General features: G+C 41.3%; 1 protein-coding gene across 1 annotated transcript; it reads left to right on the top strand.

Moving 5' to 3' along the window:
- Positions 1-628: 628 nt before the first annotated feature.
- On the top strand, positions 629-21,846 carry LOC306897127 (uncharacterized protein). The gene is made up of 5 exons (XM_079461611.1): positions 629-807; positions 1,034-1,463; positions 20,448-20,786; positions 20,929-21,071; positions 21,329-21,846. Exons 2-5 carry the CDS (start codon positions 1,364-1,366, stop codon positions 21,527-21,529), a joined length of 783 nt encoding a protein of 260 aa, XP_079317737.1. The 5' UTR covers positions 629-807; positions 1,034-1,363; the 3' UTR covers positions 21,530-21,846.
- Positions 21,847-22,298: the final 452 nt, after the last annotated feature.

The raw sequence follows: 22,298 nt of genomic DNA, 5'->3' as shown, positions 1-22,298 counted from the left end.
AGGATCGTGGACCCCATCCGACATTACATACTTAAATGAGATGTGTCCCTTGGATGTTCCCTTGTTTTTGGATTTACCGGTTCCCTTGGATGTTCCCTTGTTTTTGAATTTACCTGTCCCCATGGATGCTTACCTGTTGTTGTAGTCACCGTTGTTCATTAAATACTCTCTTTCACCATCAGTCCACTTGTGTCCTGATCTATCTGTCAGCATGCTGTTACAGAATACCAGACAGACAAAAATATTGGATTACTTGCAGCTCAACATATCTTTAGAGGACACATAAAAACAATTGCCATAAAGTAACATTGTATTTTTAACAGTGCAACTAGGTTTATACTGAAAATAATATTCCCTTACCATTTGCTCCACTTAGATTTAAACAGCTACATAAAATTGGGGGTGTGAACATATGCTTCAATGAACCTTACACTTAAAAAAAAAACGTGCAAGTAAAAACCAAAAACTTTCTGTTTGGTTTATGAGTATGGAACTGTTCTTTTGTTACACTTTCGTGTACTTTAGTGTAAAGGGGTAAGCCTAGAATTATTGTCACACTTGGTCAAAACAACCTTTTAACAGCTTATTCTGTCAGATATTCATATTACCATAATAGATACAAGTTGATTTTGTAACTAAGGCAGTACGCCAAAATTTAGAGAAGCGATAAAAGACAGCCACAAAGACAACCCTCTTCATTGTGAAGAATGAGACTACAACAGATGGAATGTTTTAAGACATTTATGATCCTCTTTAGTCTCTGTCTTTTCCACATCACCTTAACTAAACCACACAGCATGTGCCATGGTAAGACTTATGCCTTTACTCTAGACTTTATTTAAAATAAAATTACTTTTTTAATTTGATCTAATATATGTTATTTTAGAAAGAATTCTTTATTTTTGCAACTAAAAACATGCACTGCATCAACATGTTGTTATAAAAACGATTGGCCTAAAGTAACATTGTATTTTTAACAGTGCAACCACGTTTATACTGAAAAGAATATTCCCTTACTTTTTCCTCCACTTAGATTTAAACAGTTACATAAAACTGGGGGTGTGAACATATGCTTCAACGAACCTTACACAAAACAAAGAAAACATGCAAGTACAAACCAAAAACTTCCTGTTTGGTTTATGAGAATGTAACTGTTCTTTTGTTACACTTCCGTTTACTTTAGTGTAGAGGTAAGCCTAGAATTATTGTCACACTTGGTCAAAACAACCTTTTAACAGCTTATTCTGTCAGATATTCATATTACCATAATAGATACAAGTTGATTTTGTAACTAAGGCAGTACGCCAAAATTTAGAGAAGCAATAAAAGACAGCCACAAAGACAACCCTCTTCATTGTGAAGAATGAGACTACAACAGATGGAATGTTTTAAGACATTTATGATCGTCTTTAGTCTCTGTCTGTTCCACATCACCTTAACTAAACCACACAGCATGTGCCATGGTAAGACTTATGCCTTTACTCTAGACTTTATTTAAAATAAAATTACTTTTTTTTATTTGATCTAATATATGTTATTTTATAGATAAAACTTTATTTTTGCAACTTAAAACATGCCTCAACATGTTGTTATAAAAATGATTGCCATAAAGTAACATTGTTTGTATTTTTAACAGTGCAACTAGGTTTATACTGAAAAAAACATTCCCTTACCTTTTCCTCCACTTAGATTTAAACAGTTACATAAAATTGGTGCTGTGAACATATGATTCTAACTCTAGTATTCGAACACAAAACAGGGAATGAATTTCGTTTTTTTACACAGTGGGGGGAATTCCCGCCTTCCATGAGTAACATGGGGTATTTTGGGGAAATTAATTTTGACTGTTTCTTGATCTATTTTTTTTAAACATTGACATTTATTCATTTGACAGAAGTCCAAAGCGACTTACAACATGCTAAACAGTACCATTACTTTATAGAAGTAGTATAGTTAGTTTTATATAATTGTTTATTAAACTTAAAACAGATTAAAAATGCCAGGTTACACTTTATAGTATAATACACAAATTCATTATTAACTACTAGTTTATTAATATGCATATTGGTTGGATATTAGAATGTATAAGCACATGTTAATGCATTTTTCTGCATCACCTTATTCAACGTACCTTAATCCTACCCAGTGCCTATCCTAGACGTCTGGGGGCCCTAAGCAAACCATTGTAGAGGCCCTAGTCAGTTAAATTTAGATAAACATGTAAACTGTAAACTATAAGAAAGAATGATAACACTTTACAATAAGGTGATATTAGTTAACATTATTATTAACATTTATCATTCCATGTTAATACAGTTATTCATGTTAGTTCACTGTGACACCGTTTGATTTTGTATTAGTGTATTAGTAAATGCTGAAATCAACATTAATTAATGTTAATAAATGTTTTAAAAGTATTGTTCGTTGTTATTTCATGTTAACTAATGCATAAACTAATTGTTACCAAACACCTTATTGTTACCGAATAAAAACTGAAAAAGAAAAAAACAATAAGCTGACAATTAGAACAATTAAGTATACATTTAATTTCACATTTTTATTCACATTTAAATAATTATTTACCTAAAGTAAGGTGTGGCTCTGGAACCATTTATCTGGACAAAAAAAACTTTAACACGCAAATGTGGTGTTTAACCAAATGAGTGATTAACAAAAAGAAAACATGATAAATATAGTTTACTTAAGAACACAAGCTTTTAAGTGCAAACCATGACACAAATGTAGCAGCGTATCACATGACAACCATTTTGAGCCAGAGGAAAAGTATGGATTTTCTTCGAATTTAAGATTTTCATAAAAAATAAATATGTTGCCCTCGTCTCACAATCCCAATCCTCCAAGTCATAATTAAACATCTAAAATTATCTTCATTTGTTTAAGGAAGGATCGGCTCTGATCCTACCCTATATCCTACCCTACACCTAAAAACTACCTTATTAAAGTATTACCAAATGTACAAAATTCTTGAATAAAATCTGTGTGGTAGACTCATTTAAACTATTACATCATCTGGTTTTAGAGCACATCTAGGTGATGATCCATGAATATACCAATAGCAAAACGTGTATTAGTAAAGGGATCTAATATTCAGCAAACCGAGCCATATTATTTGTTTATTAATTCATCCACATTATATGTGATTTTTATGAAAGTACCTGTAAATAACGTTTTTCTTATGTATTTACTAGTGTGGGGGACAGACGCAGTTTCTTTATATGATATTTTTGAGAGTTGTGCATTTTGTGTTCTGAGACATGAGATGGCTATAGCAGGCGGTTAGTTAAGCCACTCTGTCTGCTCCCTGACCTGGCGTCTCATTTATAAACGTTTCTTACACCACTTTCCACGCAAAGGTTATGATCTATTAAAAAACACTTTACGGGAGAATGTGCACACCATTCTGGAGCAACAAAAATGGTGAGTTAGTGAGCTCAAGTTAGATTGCAAAAAGCATTTGTTAAGAAAAACTATTGTAAGCATGTATGCCTCACACACATTTAATTTCACATCATATCCTTTAAAGATCCACATTATCACGAATATTAAATCTGCAGAGGTTTTTGCGCTTGTATTGAGTATGATTTGTATTTGTGCTTGTATTGAGTAGAAATACGATATCTGCAGAACACAGTGTAAATAAATAACTAAATATATTCTCCTTAAATTCTGTGAATAATCATCAAATGTCTGGAAACACATCCATCAGGCTGTCGCACAATCGTTTCTCTTTATATCCTCTTTATCAGTCCTAACTATGTACATAATTGCTGCAGATACCATCATTACTATAATTATTAATGACCACCATTAATATAATTATTGCTTATATAGAGAGAGTGTGTGCTGATCCCCTACCCTCCTGATGGAGTTGAGCGCTGACAGGAGAAGTGTCTTCATCATTAGAGAGAAAGATCGGGTTCTCCAGGGGTCAAACAGGGCCTTACGCAGGCCCACCAGGACCATGTTAAGGTCCCAGGAAGGTATGGATAACGGACAGGGGGGATAAGCCCCCCAATGCGCACCTTAGGAAACTGCTGATCGGGTCGTGCAGCCCAGCACAATCCAGATCGGGGGACTCAGGGCTAGAAGAGGTGCCACGTAAAGTGACAGTCGCCTAGTGGTTGGTGCTCTTACCCGAATGACCATGCTCACGAGAATGGGAGACAGGTCACTTCGGATCTCCTCGTCCCATCCAGGGTCCAGACATGGGGTTGCAGAGGTCTGGTCTCGGGTGCCAGATCGTTCCCCTCTCAGGGGAATCGGCAAGGGGGAGTGGCCGTCAGAGCATGGGCTCCGAGAGCCAAGTCTGGTTGGGCCAACCGGGCGCAACTAGCAGACTTAGATGCTCCTCTTCCCTGGCTCCGCACAGACCTGTGCAGGGAGGCTCACTGGGGGGGGATGTAAGCTGTTAGCAACTCCAGACAATTTGATTGCCACTGCAGGTGGGGGCCCATCCAGCGCCCCGACACTGCCTGCCCGTTGCACCCCAGCCGAGCAGGGAGGCGTTGCACACCTCACCACCTGCGCTAATGGGACTCCAGCCCGGAGTGGACATGTCTGTCTGAGGGGCTAGGGTGCGCCAGAAGACAGACGCACTGGGAACATGCCTTGTGCCGGTGTGCCACGCTCTCCAGGAAACCGACTCTGTAGCCAATGCTGAAGCGTTCTCATATGCATCAACCCAAGCGGCATTGCTGCCCACAAGGACGCCATATGCCCCAGGAGCCTCTGAGTGTTTCAGGGCAACTGCTGACTGCTGCCTGACGAGGGCCAGGCAGCACAGCATTGACTGGGCACACTCTTGTGAGGCATGCTGCATGGTAACAGAGTCTGGTTCCATACCAGGAAAAGAAGTGCTCCGACAGGAGAGAGCATTCTCTTGTCATAGCTGACCCGTAGGCCCAATCGGTCAAGGTGCCAGGCACAAGGTCCCTGTGCGTAGGCCACAGATCCCATGGGTGACCTCAAAATAGGTCAGTCGTCAAGATAGTTAGCATACGCAGCCTACGTGACCTTCGTAAAGGCACAGTGAGGCTGGGCCAGAATAAACGGTCTGCCGAGAATCGAGACACAAAGTACGCGTCCTTCAGTAGATTACCACAAACCAATCCTGGTGTCAGACGGACTTCAGGATGCGCCTCTACATCAACCTCGCAGGATGGGGCACAACCCCTCACCATACTCTGGGACGATGAAGTAGGGGTCATCTTGGCTAGAGGGACAGGCTCGATTGCCCCCTCCAGAAGGGTGGCGACCTCGGGCCGAAGCAAGGGAGCGATCTAGCCTCTGTTGAGGTTAGAGAATTTCCCTTGGGCGGGTGCCTGGAAAACCGAATCGCGTTGCCGAGACGGATCATCCCAGCTGTGACCAGGCCCCCAGACGTTGTGATGCAGGAACTAGCAGGGAGATCTGCTTCATTGCCCCCGTGAGGGGGAGGTTCTTTGGTGGGCAGCATGGCTGTCCCTAAGTCTTTGCTGCCGAACGTACCGTTGCTTGTGCGGAGGGCTGCGGAACTCCTTCCTGGTGGAACATTCTTCCTAACGCAATCCGGTCAACTACATCTCTCACAACATTCAAAAACTACTTAAAACACACCTCTTCTTTGAATACTTGACAGACAAATGAAAAAGAAGTACACTAACCCTCTCTTTTCTCTCAACGGGTAGTGGTCTAGCTTTTGTTGAATCTTTGTATTAGCACCTAATGTACTATTGCTCTTTTAAGACATATCGCTTATTAGTCCCTGTGATGGCTACGGCCACACAGGGTAACATCACCTAGATTCTGAACATTTGATTTCCGTTTATTAGTTTGTTGCACTGATTATTTAGTCATCTAAACTGATATTTAAATAACAAACACAAGACAGTTTATTTTGCTTTACCCTACATTGATTTACAGGGAGTGCATTAATCATATGTTTTCTTTGAGTTGCCTGGATCATTGGGGGCGGTCACTTCCTGGTTGGGCGAAAGGAGTGGCAAAGGGCTGAGGAGACCTATATCCGGAAGCCAGCTCATTAGGCCATACCATGTCTCATCATGTGCCTGGGCGGATTTTGCCTTAAGTTAATTCTTGTGGTGTTAAGTGTTAGTTTGTTTACCCCTTCTATGTTAGTTGGTTTTGCTTAGCCTTTATATACGCTCCCTTCTGTGTCTTTGTAAGAGGTCAGTTTTTTGTTCAGTTAGTCTTGGGTTACAAGGCTATGTACATCAGCCTATTTGCCATCACTGGTTTGTTGATTGTTTTGGGGCCTAGCTATTAATTCTGGTCCTTGTGTAGCTCCTCAACATCTTGGGTAATAAAACCCCATTTGTTCAAAAGACAACTTCATGTGTTTCTTTTGCCTCACTGTTTCGGTCCCTTACAATTGGTGGCAGCGGTGGGATCTTTCAGTGACGGACACAGGATATTTTTTTTCCTCTTTGCTGTTCCCCAACAAGAAGACATGAATCGTGGTGGAAGAGGTGGAAAAGGTAGACAACAAGGAGGAGCTGCAGGCCAAATTGCATCAGACAGGCTGTTAGTGAAGACGAAAATGGAGTTTCTGGAGTGGAAAACACTGAGGATGAAGGAAGGGAGTAAACCCTGTCTGACCTGGCAGCTATTCTCCGAGCGCACATGGGACAGCAGGAGGCCTGAGATGAGAAGCAGAAGGAAGCAACTACAAGACAGGAACAGAGGTTTAAAATACTTCAACATCAATTTCAGATGCTGCAGTTAGAGGTACAAGCCCGAACATCTCCACTGCAAGGGCTCCCACCAACAGATTCTGATCAAGATCTGGAGGATTTTCCACCCAATAGACCTCATTCTCAAACCCAAATGGATCCCACTCCAGTGATTGTTTCAACTACAACAGCAGCAGGTCAGGTCCCTCCACACCATGTGCCCAGATTAGAGAAATTTACTGATGATGACGATATTGAACACTTTCTCATTGCATTCGAGCGTATTGCTGTAGCCTGCAGATGGCAGAAGCTTGACTGGGTTTTTCATTTAATGCCAAGGCTAACTGGTAAAGCTCGAAATGCTTATGTGCATATGGATATTGATGACTCTGTGGATTATGACAGGGATAAACATGCAAAAAGTATGACATTAACCCTGAGACCTATAGGCAAAGATTCCGTTCCTTGGAATTGAGCCTTGACGAGTTCCCAAAGGAAATGTACGCAAGACTCAAGGAGCTGTATGGAAAGTGGATCCAGCCAAAAGGTAAAACAACACAAGAAATTGGTGAAAGGATCATGCTGGAACAATACTTGAGAATGGTGTCCCCTGAGCTGCAGATTTAGATCAGAGAGCATGACCCAGGTTCTGCCATGGAGGCTGCTAAACTAGCGGATGTGTTTGTGGCGGCGTGGAGAAAAGGACAGCCATGGAGCTACAACTCATGGAAGTCCCCAAGAGACCGACGTAAACCCCCTCAGCCGAACCAACCAAAGCCAGAGGCCAGCGGGGGTAAGGTTCCCACTGGGGAGAACCAGTCGTAGAAAACTAATTTGCTATCTGTGTGGAATAGAAGGCCATACCAAGCCCATGTGCCCTAAATATACAGCAAAGTTGCCTCAGATGTGTGTTGTACCACACCCTCATGGGGATGCTGCCTCAAAGACTGGCCAAGCTGTAAAGATGGCTGATGTGAAAGTTAATGGAACGCCTCTCAAAGTGGTAATTGATACCAACCAATATTATCAGCTCCAGAGATACCATCCCTATATGTTGTGTGCATGGTGATGAGAAGAGTTACTCAACTGCTGATATGTATATCAAAGTTGACAATCAAACATATCTCTTGAACATTGTGGTCATTGATAGATTACTGTAATAAAGTTCGTTATAAGGGAAGGAAGGAGGCGGGAACCGGCGAACATTCAAACTTTAAAACTTTAATTAAATAAACAATAAACACTGAAGTAACTGACCGACAGCCACCTCACGGTAGACTGCCGGCCATAAAACATACACAAACTAAACATATGTCCGGGCCCGGTCCTCTCTCGTCAACAGTCCTGCCGACACGTCCTTTTAAGCTCCCAATCTCCTCCGTGATAAGATGCGGGACCAGTGCGCGCACAGCTGCTTCCACTTATCACTCACGCGACCTCCCAGTACTGTTTGATTTGTGCCAATAGACAAACCCAGAAGATGCTATGCTGCTGTCACCAGGGGGCAGGTTAAGTCATCTAACGAGCACCTGGAGATCCTTAGTACCTTGCCATTCTACAATGACGAGGCAACACCCGTGAAGTCACGGATTTAGGATTTCAAATGCCAGCCAGTATCATAAACATGCAGAAATTTGATCCATCTTTAGCATCTCTTTTTCAGAAAATTAAGAAGGAGACAGGAGATGAGCTGGACATGAGCAAAGAGGAGTACATCTTGCAAAAGGGCATTCCTTACCGTCAACAGGAGTCCACATTGCAGCTAGTGGTCCCCCAAGCAGCCAGAGAGGCTATACTGGCGTTGGGGCATTATGTTCCCTGGGCTGGCCACCTAGGTAAGCACTAAACCACAGCCCGCATTAAACACCACTTTCATTGGCCTGGACTGTGTAGAGATGTTGCTGAATTCTGCAAAAGTTGTCCTCAGTGCCAAATGACATCTGCCAGCCTTCCCTCCAGAGTCCCACTCTTACCCCTCCCCATCATTGCCATTCCATTTGAACGCCTTGGGATGGCCATTGTTGGTCCCGTTGAGAAGAGTAGAGCTGGGAACCGGTACTTGCTGGTTATAACAGACTATGCAACCAAGTATCCAGAGGTGTTCCCATTGAAGCCTATAAAAGCTAAATCTGTTGCTTTTTGTCTATCAAGTTTTTTCAAGGGTGGGTTTCCCTCGTGAAATATTGACTGATCAAGGAACTAATTTTATGTCAACATTGTTGAACCAGGTCTATCAATTACTGGGCATCAGGAGCCTGAGAACCACCCCTTACCACCCCAAACGGATGGGCTGACAGAACGCTTTAACAAAACACTGAAGCAGATGTTTCAAAAGTTTGTGAACAGCAGTGGTACAGACTGGGATCTCTGGTTGCCCTATCTTTTATTTGCATACAGGGAAGTACCCCAAGCCTCCACTGGGTTTCGTACCTTTGAACTTCTATATGGGCATGATGTCAGAGGCCCTCTTTCTCTGCTGAGAGAAAGTTGGGAGGGAGACCAGGGGAGAGGGGATTCTGTTAATGTGGTATCCTATGTTGTGCAGATGAGAGACCGATTGGAGAAAATGAGCGAGCTTTCCCAGTTACACATGGCAGAGGCCCAGAAAGGGCAGAAGTCCTGGTATGATCAGTCAGCCCGCCAGAGATCCTTCAGCCCTGGACAGAAAGTGTTACTGCTTCTCCCTAGTGATGATAACAAGCTTTTGGCAAAGTGGCAAGGACCATTTGAGGTCCAGAAGAAACTTGGGCCTACCACCTATTGAATATTGACCACAGGTCAGTCACGTTCCAGTAAAGTACTGCATGTGAACCTCCTGAAGGAATGGGTGCAAAGACCTGGAAAGAAAACAGAGGTGATGCTCGTCAGAAGCATTCTGGAAGAGGAGGAAGCGGAGGAGCAATACTTACCTTCTGAAGGTGGTCCAGGGGACTTTGATCTCCGTCACCTCTCTGAAGACAGACAGCAGGAGGTCTGTAATCTTGAAGTGTTCTTCAAGATGTAATCTTGAAGTGTTCCAGGGGAACCCTGGGAGGACTGACCTTGTTAAACATGATATTGTCCTTAAAGAAGGGGCTTATGTGAGACGACTCAGTTACAGGATCCCTGAGCGCCTGCTGACCCCACTGAAGGAGGAGGTGGATCTCATGCTGTCCCAGGGTATCATAGAGGTGTCAAAGAGTGAATGGTGCAACCCGATAGTCCTGATACCGAAGAAGGATGGTAGCATAAGATTCTGTATTGATTTCAGGTACTTGAAAGTTTCTCAGTTTGACTCCTATCCAACACCCAGGATTGACAACCTGCTTGAACGGCTGGGAAAGGCAAAATTCTTGACTACATTAGATCTTAGCAAAGGGTACTGGCAGGTACCCCTGACCGAGCGATCGAGAGAGATGACTGCTTTCTGGACTCCATGGGTCCATTTCACTTCACAGTGCTTCCATTTGCTCTTCATGGGGCGCCAGCAAATTTCCAGAGGCTGATGGACCAGGTACTTCGTGATTCCCCTGCTTTTGCGGCAGCCTATCTCAATGATATATTGTTGTGTACAGTGACAGCTGTGAGCAACATCTGGAACATCTGTGTACCGTCTTGGGCTGTCTTCACATGGCTGGGCTGACTGTAAATCCCTTTGTGTGCCTTTGCTGCATCTGAGACTGAGTACCTGGGCCATATCATTGGGAATGGGATGATACGGCCACAGGTTTGTAAGATCCAAGCCATTGAGTCATGCCCTTTACCCCAAACAAGGAAGCAACTCCGATCCTTTTTGGGCATGGCAGGCTTCTATCGTCGTTTCATTCCTCAGTTCTCTATCAGGGAGGCTCTGCTCTCAGACTTGACTGGATCCCGGTAATGGGGAACAGGTGTGAATAATGACAATGATTTGATTAGCTAAAACAGAGACCAGGTGGGAGGGGAGTAGAGATGATAAGTAAATGAATAAAGACAATATATAAAAAGAAAAGAAAAAAAGAAAAGAACGAAACACACTTAACACAAAAGTGTCATGAAGATACAGCCACATGGACCTTTGGTGCACACACCTTAGAATTCATATGACACTGTTTACCAGAACGATTTGACCAATCAAAAAGCTTTTATTAAATATTATTTAGGGATGTCTTTAGAACCCATATACCAAATTCAGTGCAAACAAGACAGCTTTTGTAGGAGATGTTAAAAAAACATAATTCTATATGGCGAATGGAAAGTAGGAATGTGACAACTTTGATATCACTAGGTGGTGCTGCCACTCAATTTTTATGAGACAGACAAGATGTGCCAGTGAGGATGTATAAGTGTCATGTCAATAAATAAAAGTATCACGAATGACCTTTTGGCGAACACGACTTAGAATTCATTGGCGCTGTATACGAGAACCATTTGATTTATCGTTGTTCTGCCCTTTGTGTCAAACTCCTTGCTCGACTCGACAGTCAGATAACGCCTCCGAATGACAACAGACTCGAGAGAATCATTTTTAATGCCTTACTGTCATGGGATAACGTAAAACTGTAAAATACAAATAGAAAATTCTAAGAATACAATAACAACATGCTCACACAGGAGAAATAAATGCTATTTGCGTGGAACATAGTCAGTATTTGCTATAATAGCGTTAGCTAGAACAGTTTCCCAAATACATAAAATAAACATCCTTTCTGGTATCTAAAGACATAATAACAAAATATACTTTCGTGGGATAATATAATAAAACAATATTACATACCGAAAGTGCCTCGGAAACTTAGATCGAGGAGAAATTATAGCGATGGCTACACAGCATCCTAAACCGCTTCTAACTCACATAAATGATGTCATCAAAAAGGGACTTGGACAAATAGCACGCAATACCCAACTTTGAACAGAGGAGGTCGCTAATCTACCATTTATAATCAACCCCTATGCAAACTGTTCATAGGAAACGGGACAATCGTCAGTACTGTCTGTACTGTCTGTACACAAATGTCGTGCAAATCTGACAAATTTTGTTGGAGGAGTTTGAAAAAGTAATTCAATATGGCGGACAGGAACTATGGTGGAATATGACAAGTTTGATATCAAAGCACTCGGCTTTAGCCAACAAATATTCTTTGGATGACGTTATGTAGATTTTTTCATATGTTATAAGCATTTTAATTAATTATATTTTTTTCCTATAACTTAACAGGTCCTCTCAGAACTTTACCTCAATGAACCATACCAAGTTTCCTAGCAATTTGTCATTGTACTCCTTATTTAGTAGAAGCAGTAATATATATTATGTGTCTCTGACATTTATTCTGATTAGCAGGAGCGCTGTCATTCCTGTGCATAACTGCGTGTTCGAAAAAGTATGTTTCATAGCAGAAGAAGAATAAGAAGAACACTATCGTAAGCAAAAGGTGTTTACGGCTCTTCGTGGCTTGACCCCTACATATAGCTGCAAGCAGCAATTATACGAGGTGAACCCCAAACATGACCCAAAGAGAAATATTTTAGACATGTCAGATGATCAGATTTTGAAAACCAAATTAAAAAAGGGAAAGGCATTAAGAACATAATAAAATTACTTATACCGTTTGACCACTTGTTCACAAAAATTTGCACAAAGACGACAGGGCACAAAGCAGATTAAGAAACATATGTAATAGCATACTAATAACTTTTGAACAGTAGGTGGCGCTATCCCTAAAATGTACCAGTGATGATACCAACCAAGTTATGTGTCAATATACAAAAGGTTTGCAGAGATACAAAAACAAGATGGTTTGCTTGCCTGTAAATATGTTAATACATTGAAAAAGAAATGGGTAACACTTTATTATAACTGCAGGCTATGAATCATTGATCATTTATTAAGCATTTGCTCCATATTAATAGACAGAATAATAAAGCATTTTATAAATACAGCTATAAATGTGCTATTCTTGATTTATAAGCATGTATATAATATGCTTAATAATCTAATTTCATACTTTATTAAGGATAAATTCATAATTTCTAAATTAAAGATTACATTACTTACAAACCAGTTAGTTGGGAGTTGTCAGTGGTTTATGAGATCATTTAGAAAGTGTTAGTAAATTATTAATTAACTCTTTGAATGCACATTTATATATCTTATTATTCAGACATTTAGTAACAGTTACTCAATGTGTTAATAAATGGTTTATTAACACACATTCCTGCTGTAATTCATGATTACTTATTACTTATTTAATAGGCATTAATAACAACTTAATGCTGTATGTCGTAAGCAGAACTAAACAATAAATAAGACTTATTCAAAATAATTTTCTAACTACTTATTAATTACTTATTAACAGCTGCTAAACATAATTATATAAATTAAACTAGTTATATATAATTTTGATCACTATTAAAAATAATATTTTTACCTTTTTTGTCAAACAGTCTCATTTGGATTCTCCATACCTTTTGAACCGTACAGAGGTATAACAAACTTTGCCAAATTTCATAACATTCCCATACCTTATGATTAATGAGCCCACCTCTTGTCTATTTGACACTGTGACGCAAATAAATGTACCATACTAAATCCCTTTTCTTTGTTTGGTTGTTTGTCGCAATCGGACGATCCTGCTTACTTCTCCGCGCTTTACTCTGTCGCTTTTATACTTTTATGTTTTATCTCCTTTTATCACCTAATTTTAACTTAAATGCTTGGATTACTACACAAATCCGAATTATCTTATTTGACCAGCCTCCCACTGAAAGCTTACATTCCGGGGAAGAGAAAACACAACTGTCTACACTCATAAGGATAAGAGAAAATGCCTTCTCTGGAATCTACTTGCTGCATAAACTGCCACAAACTTTTACAAAGGATTGCAGTTCTTGAAACAAAGTTACTTGTGGGACCACCAAACCAGACGGAACACAAATCAGAGCTCCGTCATGGCAGCCTCAGCACACAGCCGGTGAGTCCCATAAATCTAGTACTCCTCGACCGGCCATTCTGAGTGTAGAGAAACAAGCCGATCGACTTACAAATAGATGGCATAAACAGGGAGCGAGACCTAAAGGCACTCGAGACATCAGACTGTCACGAGTATCACATATTGCCGCAGCAGCATCCTCTACCCCAAATACGGCTACAAGGATTGCAAACCACCGAACACCGCCTATACATCTTAAGAACAGATTTGAAGTATTATTCAATGAGGAATCCCCAAATTTGATGAATGTGTCCGAACACAGACTAAATCAGCCAGCAGCTAATTCTGATTTTAACAGGCGCTCAAGGTCGAACAGACAGCAGAACTCAGCTCAAAGCGCAGCTGAGCCCAGGACTCTGATAGTGGGTGACTCCATAATCAGAAACATTAGTAGCAGGGATACAACTACATGCTGCCTTCCACAAGCAACAACTTCTGATGTAAACAGGGAACTTCAGAACATTCTGATTAAACATAAGACTGCAAATCGACTCATCATTCATGTGGGGAAAAATGATATTCATAAACAGTCAGAACTTCTTAAGAAGGATTTCAATGAACTCTTTGAAACACTAAAAAGACTGAATGCCAGATTCCCAGTGAAATGCTCTCAGACAGCAAGTGCAGTGAGTTTGCTTCTTTCTTTTCTGATAAAATCAATAACATTAGAAATGTGATCAGCAGGAACAGTGTGGTCAACAGCCTCCCACCTCCACTGTGAACAGCATTGGTAGGGCACTGTTTCCCTCTCCTGAGGCGCCGGACGGTTTTCCAGAATCTCTTCGAGGCCAGTCGATAGTCCTTCTCCATGGCCTCACCAAACTCCTCCCAGGCCGGAGTTTTTGCCTCCACAACCACCCGGGCAGCAGTCTGCTTGGCATGCCGGTACCTGTCAGCTGCCTCAGGAGTCCCACAAGCCAACCAGGCCTGATAAGACTCCTACTTCCGGTGTCCACCACCGGGTTCGGGGATTCCCGCCTTGACAGGCACCGGAGACCTTATGGCCACAGCTCTGAGTGGCCGCTTCGACAATGGAGGCGGAGAACATGGTCCACTCTGACTCAATGTCTCCAGCCTCCCTCGGGATCTGGTTGAAGCTCTGCCGGAGGTGGGAGTTAAAGATCTCTCTGACAGGAGACTCAGCCAGGCGTTCCCAGCAGACCCTTAAAGTACGTTTGGGTCTGCCGAGTCTGTCCAGCTTCCTCTCCTGCCATCGGATCCAACTCACCACCAGGTGGTGATCAGTTGACAGCTCCGCCCCTCTCTTAACCCGAGTGTCCAAAACATATGGTCTCAGGTCAGATGAAACGACCACAAAGTCGATCATCGACCTGCGGCCTATGGTGTCCTGGTGCCACGTGCACTGATGGACACCCTTATGCTTGAACATGGTGTTCGTTTATAGACAAACTGTGACTAGCACAGAAGTCCAATAACTGAACACCGCTCGGGTTCAGATCAGGGGGGCCGTTCCTCCCAATCACGCCCCTCCAGGTGTCACTGTCGTTGCCGACATGGTCGTTGAAGTCCCCCAGTAGGACGACGGGCGGAGTCCCCAGTCGGAGTACTTTCCAGCACCCCTCCCATAGACTCCAAGAAGGTCGGGTACTCTGCACTGCCGTTCGGCCCGTAGGCACAAACAACAATGAGAGACATAACCCCGACCCGTAGGCACAGGGAAACGACCCTCTCGTTCACCGGGGTAAACTCCAACACATAGCGGGAGAGCTGGGGGGCTATAAGCAGACCCACACCAGCCCGCCGCCTCTCCCCATGGGCAACTCCAGAGTGATGAAGTGTCCATCCTCTCTCGAGGAGTGTGGTTCCAGAGCCCAAGCCATGCGTAGAGGTGATCCCGACTATCTCTAGTCGGAACCTCATGTGCTGATCACCTTTCTAATCTCGGGGTCTTGTTCACGAGTGAGGGAAGGATGGAACGGGAGATTGACAGACGGATTGGTGCAGCTTATGCAGTAATGCGGTCGATGTACCGGTCCGTCGTGGTGAAGAAAGAGCTGAGCCGCAGGCGAAGCTCTCAATTTACCGGTCAATCTACGTTCCTACTCTCACCTATTGTCATGAGCTTTGGGTCATGACCGAAAGGACAAGATCCCGGATACAGGCGGCTGAAATGAGCTTCCTCTGCAGGGTGGCTGGGCGATCCCTTAGAGATAGGGTGAGAAGCTCGGTCACCTGGGAGGAGCTCGGAGTAGAGCCACTGCTCCTCCACATCGAGAGGGGTCAGCTGAGGTGGCTTGGGCATCTGTTACGGATGCCTACTGGACGCCTTCCCCGGAAGGTGTTCCGGGCCAGACCGACCGGGAGGAGACCCCGGGGAAGACCTAGGACACACTGGTGGGACTATGTCTCCCGGCTGGCCTGGGAACGCCTCAGTGTCCCCCCGGAAGAGCTGGAGGAAGTGTCTAGGGTGAGGGATGTCTGGGCATCTCTGCTTAGACTGCTGCCCCGTGACCCGGCCCCGGATAAGCGGTAGAAAATGGATGGATGGATGGATGGAAGGTGATCAGCACATCCTTGAGTAGCGCTGGGGTCAGACAGATCACACCACAACCTGAGAAAGTAGAGTCTGATTTTGAAGAAATTGATGGCAAAAATTTGGAAGAAACCGTTCCAGACCTTAAAACATCAACCTGCGCCCTTGACGCACTTCCCACATCTTTTTTCAAAAGTGTGTTAAACTGTTTAGAAGCAGATCTCCTAGATGTGGTAAATGCCTCGCTTCTCTCTGGAAGTTTCCCAAACTCCCTGAAAACTGCTGTTGTCAAACCCCTCCTGAAAAAGAGCAATCTGGATAAGACCATATTAAACAACTATAGACCGATCTCAAATCTTCCCTTCATAGGTAAGATCATTGAAAAAGTTGTCTTCAACCAGCTGAACAAATTCTTAAGCTCAAATGGATACTTTGACAATTTTCAATCTGGGTTCCGCCCGCATCACAGCACAGAGACAGCACTCATTAAGATAGGAAACGACATTTACTTAAGTACTGATTCAGGCAAATTATCCGTGCTGGTCCTACTCGACCTCAGTGCTGCATTTGACACGGTCGATCACAACATACTTATAGACATTCTGGAAAACTGGGTGGGGCTTTCTGGGATAGTCTTAAAATGGTTCAGGTCATACCTAGAAACAAGAGGTTATTATGTGAGTAAAGGTGACCATAAGTCTGAGTGGACATCCATGACATGCGGAGTCCCTCATGGCTCAATTCTTGCGCCTCTCCTATTCAACCTGTACATGCTCCCATTGAGCCAAATAATGAGAAATAACCAAATTGCTTACCACAGCTATGCAGACGACACGCAGATATACTTAGCCCTATCGCCTAACGATTACAGCCCCATTGACTCCCTGCTCAAATGCATTGATGAAATAAATAGTTGGATGTGCCAAAACTTTCTTCAGTTAAACAAAGACAAAACTGAAGTCATTGCGTTTGGAAATAAAGATGAAGTTCTCAAGGTGAACGCGTACCTTCACTCTAAAGGTCAAACAACAAAAAATCAAGTCAGGAATCTCGGTGTGTCTCTAGAGTCAGACCTTAGCTTCAGTAGTCATGTCAAAGCAATAACTAAATCAGCATACTATCATCTGAAAAATATTGCAAGAATTAGATGTTTTGTTTCCAGTCAAGACTTAGAGAAACTAGTGCATGCTTTCATCACCAGCAGGGTGGATTATTGTAATGGACTCCTTACTGGCCTCCCCAAAAAGACCATAAGACAGATGCAGCTCATACAGAACGCTGCGGCAAGGATTCTGAGCAGAACCAGAAAATATGATCATTTCACCCCAGTCCTCAGGTCTTTACACTGGCTACCAGTTACATATAGGATAGATTTTAAAGTTTTATTACTGGTATATAAATCGTTCAATGGCCTAGGACCTCAATACATTGCAGATATGCTCATTGAATATAGATGCATAAGAACACTCAGGTCATTAGGATCGCATCTGTTAGAAATACCAAGGGTTCTGTCCAAGCAAGGAGAGTCTGCATTTAGCTATTATGCGAGCCGCAGCTAGAACCAGCTTCCAGAAGAGATCAGATGTGCTCCCACAATAGTCACATTCAAATCCAAGCTCAAAACACATCTGTTTAACTTTGCATTTAATGAATGTGCACTGTGCCTCTGACCGTCCGACTGTTTGTGCTGTACTTTATTTTATTTATATTCTATTCTAAACTATATTTTATTTCATTTTTTATTCTTAACTGGTTAATTTTTATTTTCTCATTTATTCTAAACAATTTTTTTTATTCTTAACTGGTTACATTTTATTTTTCTTATCTCTTCACTGTTTTATCAAATGGATATTTTTAATTTATTCTATGTAAAGCACTTTGAATTACCATTGTGTATGAAATGTGCTATATAAATAAACTCGCCTTGTGTCATGGAACTGAAGGAGAACCCAATTGCAGGCAGCGAAAACGGAGATGAAGGGGTTTACAAGACTTTAATATATAAAACAGAAAACAAAAGCCCACAATGGGGTAAAAGAACAAACAAGAACCGAAGAAGGACTTAACCGAAACAGACTAGAACTAACACTCACAAAGACTAACTAATACAAAACACTAAGACTAGACTTGACTTACTAAACTCTAGCAGGCTAGAGGTACAAGAACGGCATACAAATACAAATCCAAGGTACACGTTAAAACGAACGAGCACAGGACAATGAACACGAGGGCATTAAATAGGGGAACAAACACAGGATAACTACTAAGGGGTAGGTGAAGGTAATGAAACACTAATGGGAAGGCTAACGAGACAAAAGGGCGGGAAACACTGACGAGACACGAGAAAGCACATGGCTTTCTCACACAAAACCTAAGGCTATGCCATGACTCCGCTGCAAGACCAAGAATAAACATGACATGATAGCGGAATCATGACACCTTGCCTATGCAATTTACCAGAGTTGGATTAACAATCCCAGTGCCATGGGCATTTTCTTCAACTAAACAACTCCCTAGGATCTAAACATAGTACCTTAGCAAATATTTAGCAAGACCAATATCTTTGCATCAGAACCAGAAGTGTTTTGCACTGGCTAGTGTTAATTGCAGTACATTAGCTTGCTAAGCACCTCCAATATCATTTGTTCGCATTTATATTTTGTCTCTTTGTCATGATATCCGTTAATGAAACATGGACCGGAATACGATCCAAAAAATGTCCTCCACTCCATAAATCCAACTATTGGTCTAAATACCATCACACATCTTTTATTTGTACGAAAATGTTGTGTGCTCATATTGCTTAATGTCAAACATGTAAAATAACCTTTTGTAAAGCATCGCAAATGCAGACTTGGTTGTTGTATACCATGGATATCAAACCCTGTTCCTGGAGAGCTACCGCCCTGCAGTCTGCAGCCCCAACCCTGTTTCAGCACACCTGTTTGTAATTAGCAAGCAACCCTGAACATCTTGATTAGATGGTTCAGGTATGTTTAATTGGCGTTCGAGCAGAAATCTTCAGGACGGTAGCTCACTAGGAGGAGATTTGGAGACCCCGGCTGTATAAAGCTAAACGTAAAAAACATAAAACCCTAGTAGATGAGTTGTTCTCCGAGAACATATTGGATGGCTGTGGTAGTTTTGGAGCTGTTCAAACACTTCTGCAGAGGCAACAAGGGTCAATTTCTTGAAATACTGCATTGTATCTAGGGCAGCACGTTTAAATGCAATTGCCATTAAAATCGTGTTTAAATCGTAGTGGCTATCGCAAAACATTTACATTTAGTAATTTAACAGACGCTTTTATCCAAGGCGACTTAAAACTATGAAAGCATTTGGAACAACATAAGGACAAAAAAAACCATAAATGCAATAGAAATGTTCTCACATAGCCCACCAGAGTATACGAAGCTACATTTTTTTTTGATAGAAAGATTTGAAAAGAGATTTAAGTCAGAACTGATCGGTCAGGTGTTGACAGAAGAGATGAGTTTTCAGCCGATTCGTAACGATTGCTACAGAATCTGCTTATCTTGCAGCGGGCAAACCATTCCACAAATGTGGTACCTGAGATAGATTTTTCTCTTTGGGGATGGCAATACACAGCGTCGTTCATTTGCAGAGTTTAGGGATCTGGCATAAGTCTGCGCTGGCGAGTGAGGATAAGGGGGTGCCGAACCAGTGGTGGTCTTGTAGGCCTAGAGCAGAGCCTTGAATTTGATGCAAGCGACTATAGGGAGCCAATATAACAGTGAGGTGTTACATGTGCTCTCTTCGGTTCATTGAAGATCACTCTGTAGAGGTTCGGTTGTGCAAGCTGAAAAGCCAGCCAGTAGCGCATTGCAATAGTCCAGTCTGGAAAGAATAAGCTGCGATTATGTTTTTATGCGTAGCTTGTTCGTGAAGGATGACTCTGTGATCAGCTTGATCTAAAATCACTGTGAGGTTGAGTAGTTTATAACATGCTTTGAAAAGCAATACCCATCACAATCATTATGAATATACTTTATTATCATGAACATACCTGACGAGGCTTGAAAAACAGTTATAGAAAGTGCAGATAGGAAAATGGCATTTCCTCGTTATACATGTCATACTTCTTCTTTGAAGCAAATTTGAAGTTTCTCCCTGAGAGCACCCTCTCTGACTGTCACTGACAAGCTGCGCATAAAATAATCACAGCCAAACGCCAAATCGTGTGTGGTTTATTTTCGATTAAACCTGCAGCCCTAATTGTATCCGATAACAATAAATCTCTTTGAATGTTATTCTGTTCTAAAAACTAAAACTCATATCTCCTCCCCACTGTAGGTAATCTCCCACCAGTTAAGTATGTGGCACTAAACAACAATGTTACCGTGGCTTGCCCTACACTCAGTGGAATGGAAATGGACTTCATATTATATAAGGGCCCAGATAATGTCACCTCCAATTCTATTGTAAATAAAACATTGGATAACAAACAATACGACAGCCCAAAGAGCGATTTTCCTTTTCTACGTTTTAATTTTACAGAGGATAGTGCCAACTTCATCCTATTTAATGTGACAGTGAATATCACAGGCCTTTACACATGTGAGGCAGTGAAAAACTTTCCCCCTCCATTTCTAAAAGTGGAGCAGATGCCACAAACTATTGTGTTTGCTGAAGGTATGTGTCCTATTGTTTTAAAAAATGTTGAAGCATTATTTATTGAATTAAGATAACTGTTATGTTCTAAAGAAATACAGAGAATCTTAACAAGGAAATATATAATCTAACATTTAATTTCTTTATGCCTGTCTGTCAACAGAAACCCCAAGGAAACAGCTCTGTCAACATGACATTTACGAGGTTCTATGGGTAGCACTTGGAGGCATGGCCATATATGGGCTGGTAATGTCTTGTGTGGTCCTAAAACTCTTGGTAAATACATGTACAAATATAAGCAATCAATCACTACAATATATTTAAATATAAAAAATCAACTAACTTGTGTTTGTTACAATGTATTAGAAAAGATTGTTGTCATTTTCACATGAATAATCAACATCATCAAGTTTTTATTTAAATTCAAAGAGTAATTTAAGACGTAACCATCAGACACTATTCTAATTCATAATTAAACTAAACCATAATTTATATATACACTAATAATATGCTTATTTATATTACATACAGTATTGTCAGATCAGATCATTTAATGTTTCTCTATTATAGTAAGCTGCTCTAAAATAGAAGTGGTGTATAATTGCCTTTTTTGTCTTCCCATGCTCACCCACCAGATAAAGTTGAGTCAAATAGACTCTTGCTTTTATGGATTAAAGAACACAAACTTTAGAGAATGCAGACAGAAATGGCAAGGAGTTCAACACCCAACCCTGCAGAGTTTCTGCATAGACACTATACCATGAAGCTGTCTGACAACCTTGGCCGAAAAAAGCACCATTCAAATCATAATATCAGACAGCAATGTTGCGAAAAAGAACATGCTTTAGTTGTATCTGAGAAAAGCTTTTTAACATTTGTATTTTTCATAGTGTTCATATTTCATTTTAAATCATATAAATCATTTTACTTTACTCTCTATCGAACGTTGCATGATTTATTTTCAATCTTATAATAAACATAATAAATAAACACAATAAACAATAATATCTCCCCTTTCCTGTTTGCAAACACATAATAAACACACACATTTCTTTCTAAGAAAGAATCATCTATGATATGAAGATTTTTTTACCTACTGTACAAAACAAATTAAATAACGTTTCAGAATAAATCGTTTCAGTTTCAAAAGGTTTTAGATTGTCATTGATTTTGTTTTATGTTCCTTCATAAAAGAAGTAATTAATATTATCCACAATAATACTTCAGTAACAATAACTGCATTATATTTACCTATACACAGAGATAAACTGTCAAGTTTATCAAGCAGTTACCCAGTTATCACAGTTATGTTGTGAGGGCGTATCTGGACAAGACCATATTAGTTACACCGAGGTACCAAATAATGTTCCAGTGACGTAACTTTGTAAACAAAATTATAAACACAACACTTTTGTTTTTGCCGTCATTTTTCACGAGCTGAACTCAAAGATATAAGACTTTTTCTATGTACACACAAGGCCTATTTCTCTCAAATATTTTTCACAAATCTGTCTACATCTGTGTTAGTGAGTA

This window comes from Barbatula barbatula (assembly GCF_947034865.1).
Source record: "Barbatula barbatula genome assembly, chromosome: 8".
Taxonomy (NCBI): Eukaryota; Metazoa; Chordata; class Actinopteri; order Cypriniformes; family Nemacheilidae; genus Barbatula; species Barbatula barbatula.
This window is presented reverse-complemented; position numbering and strand designations above follow the sequence as displayed.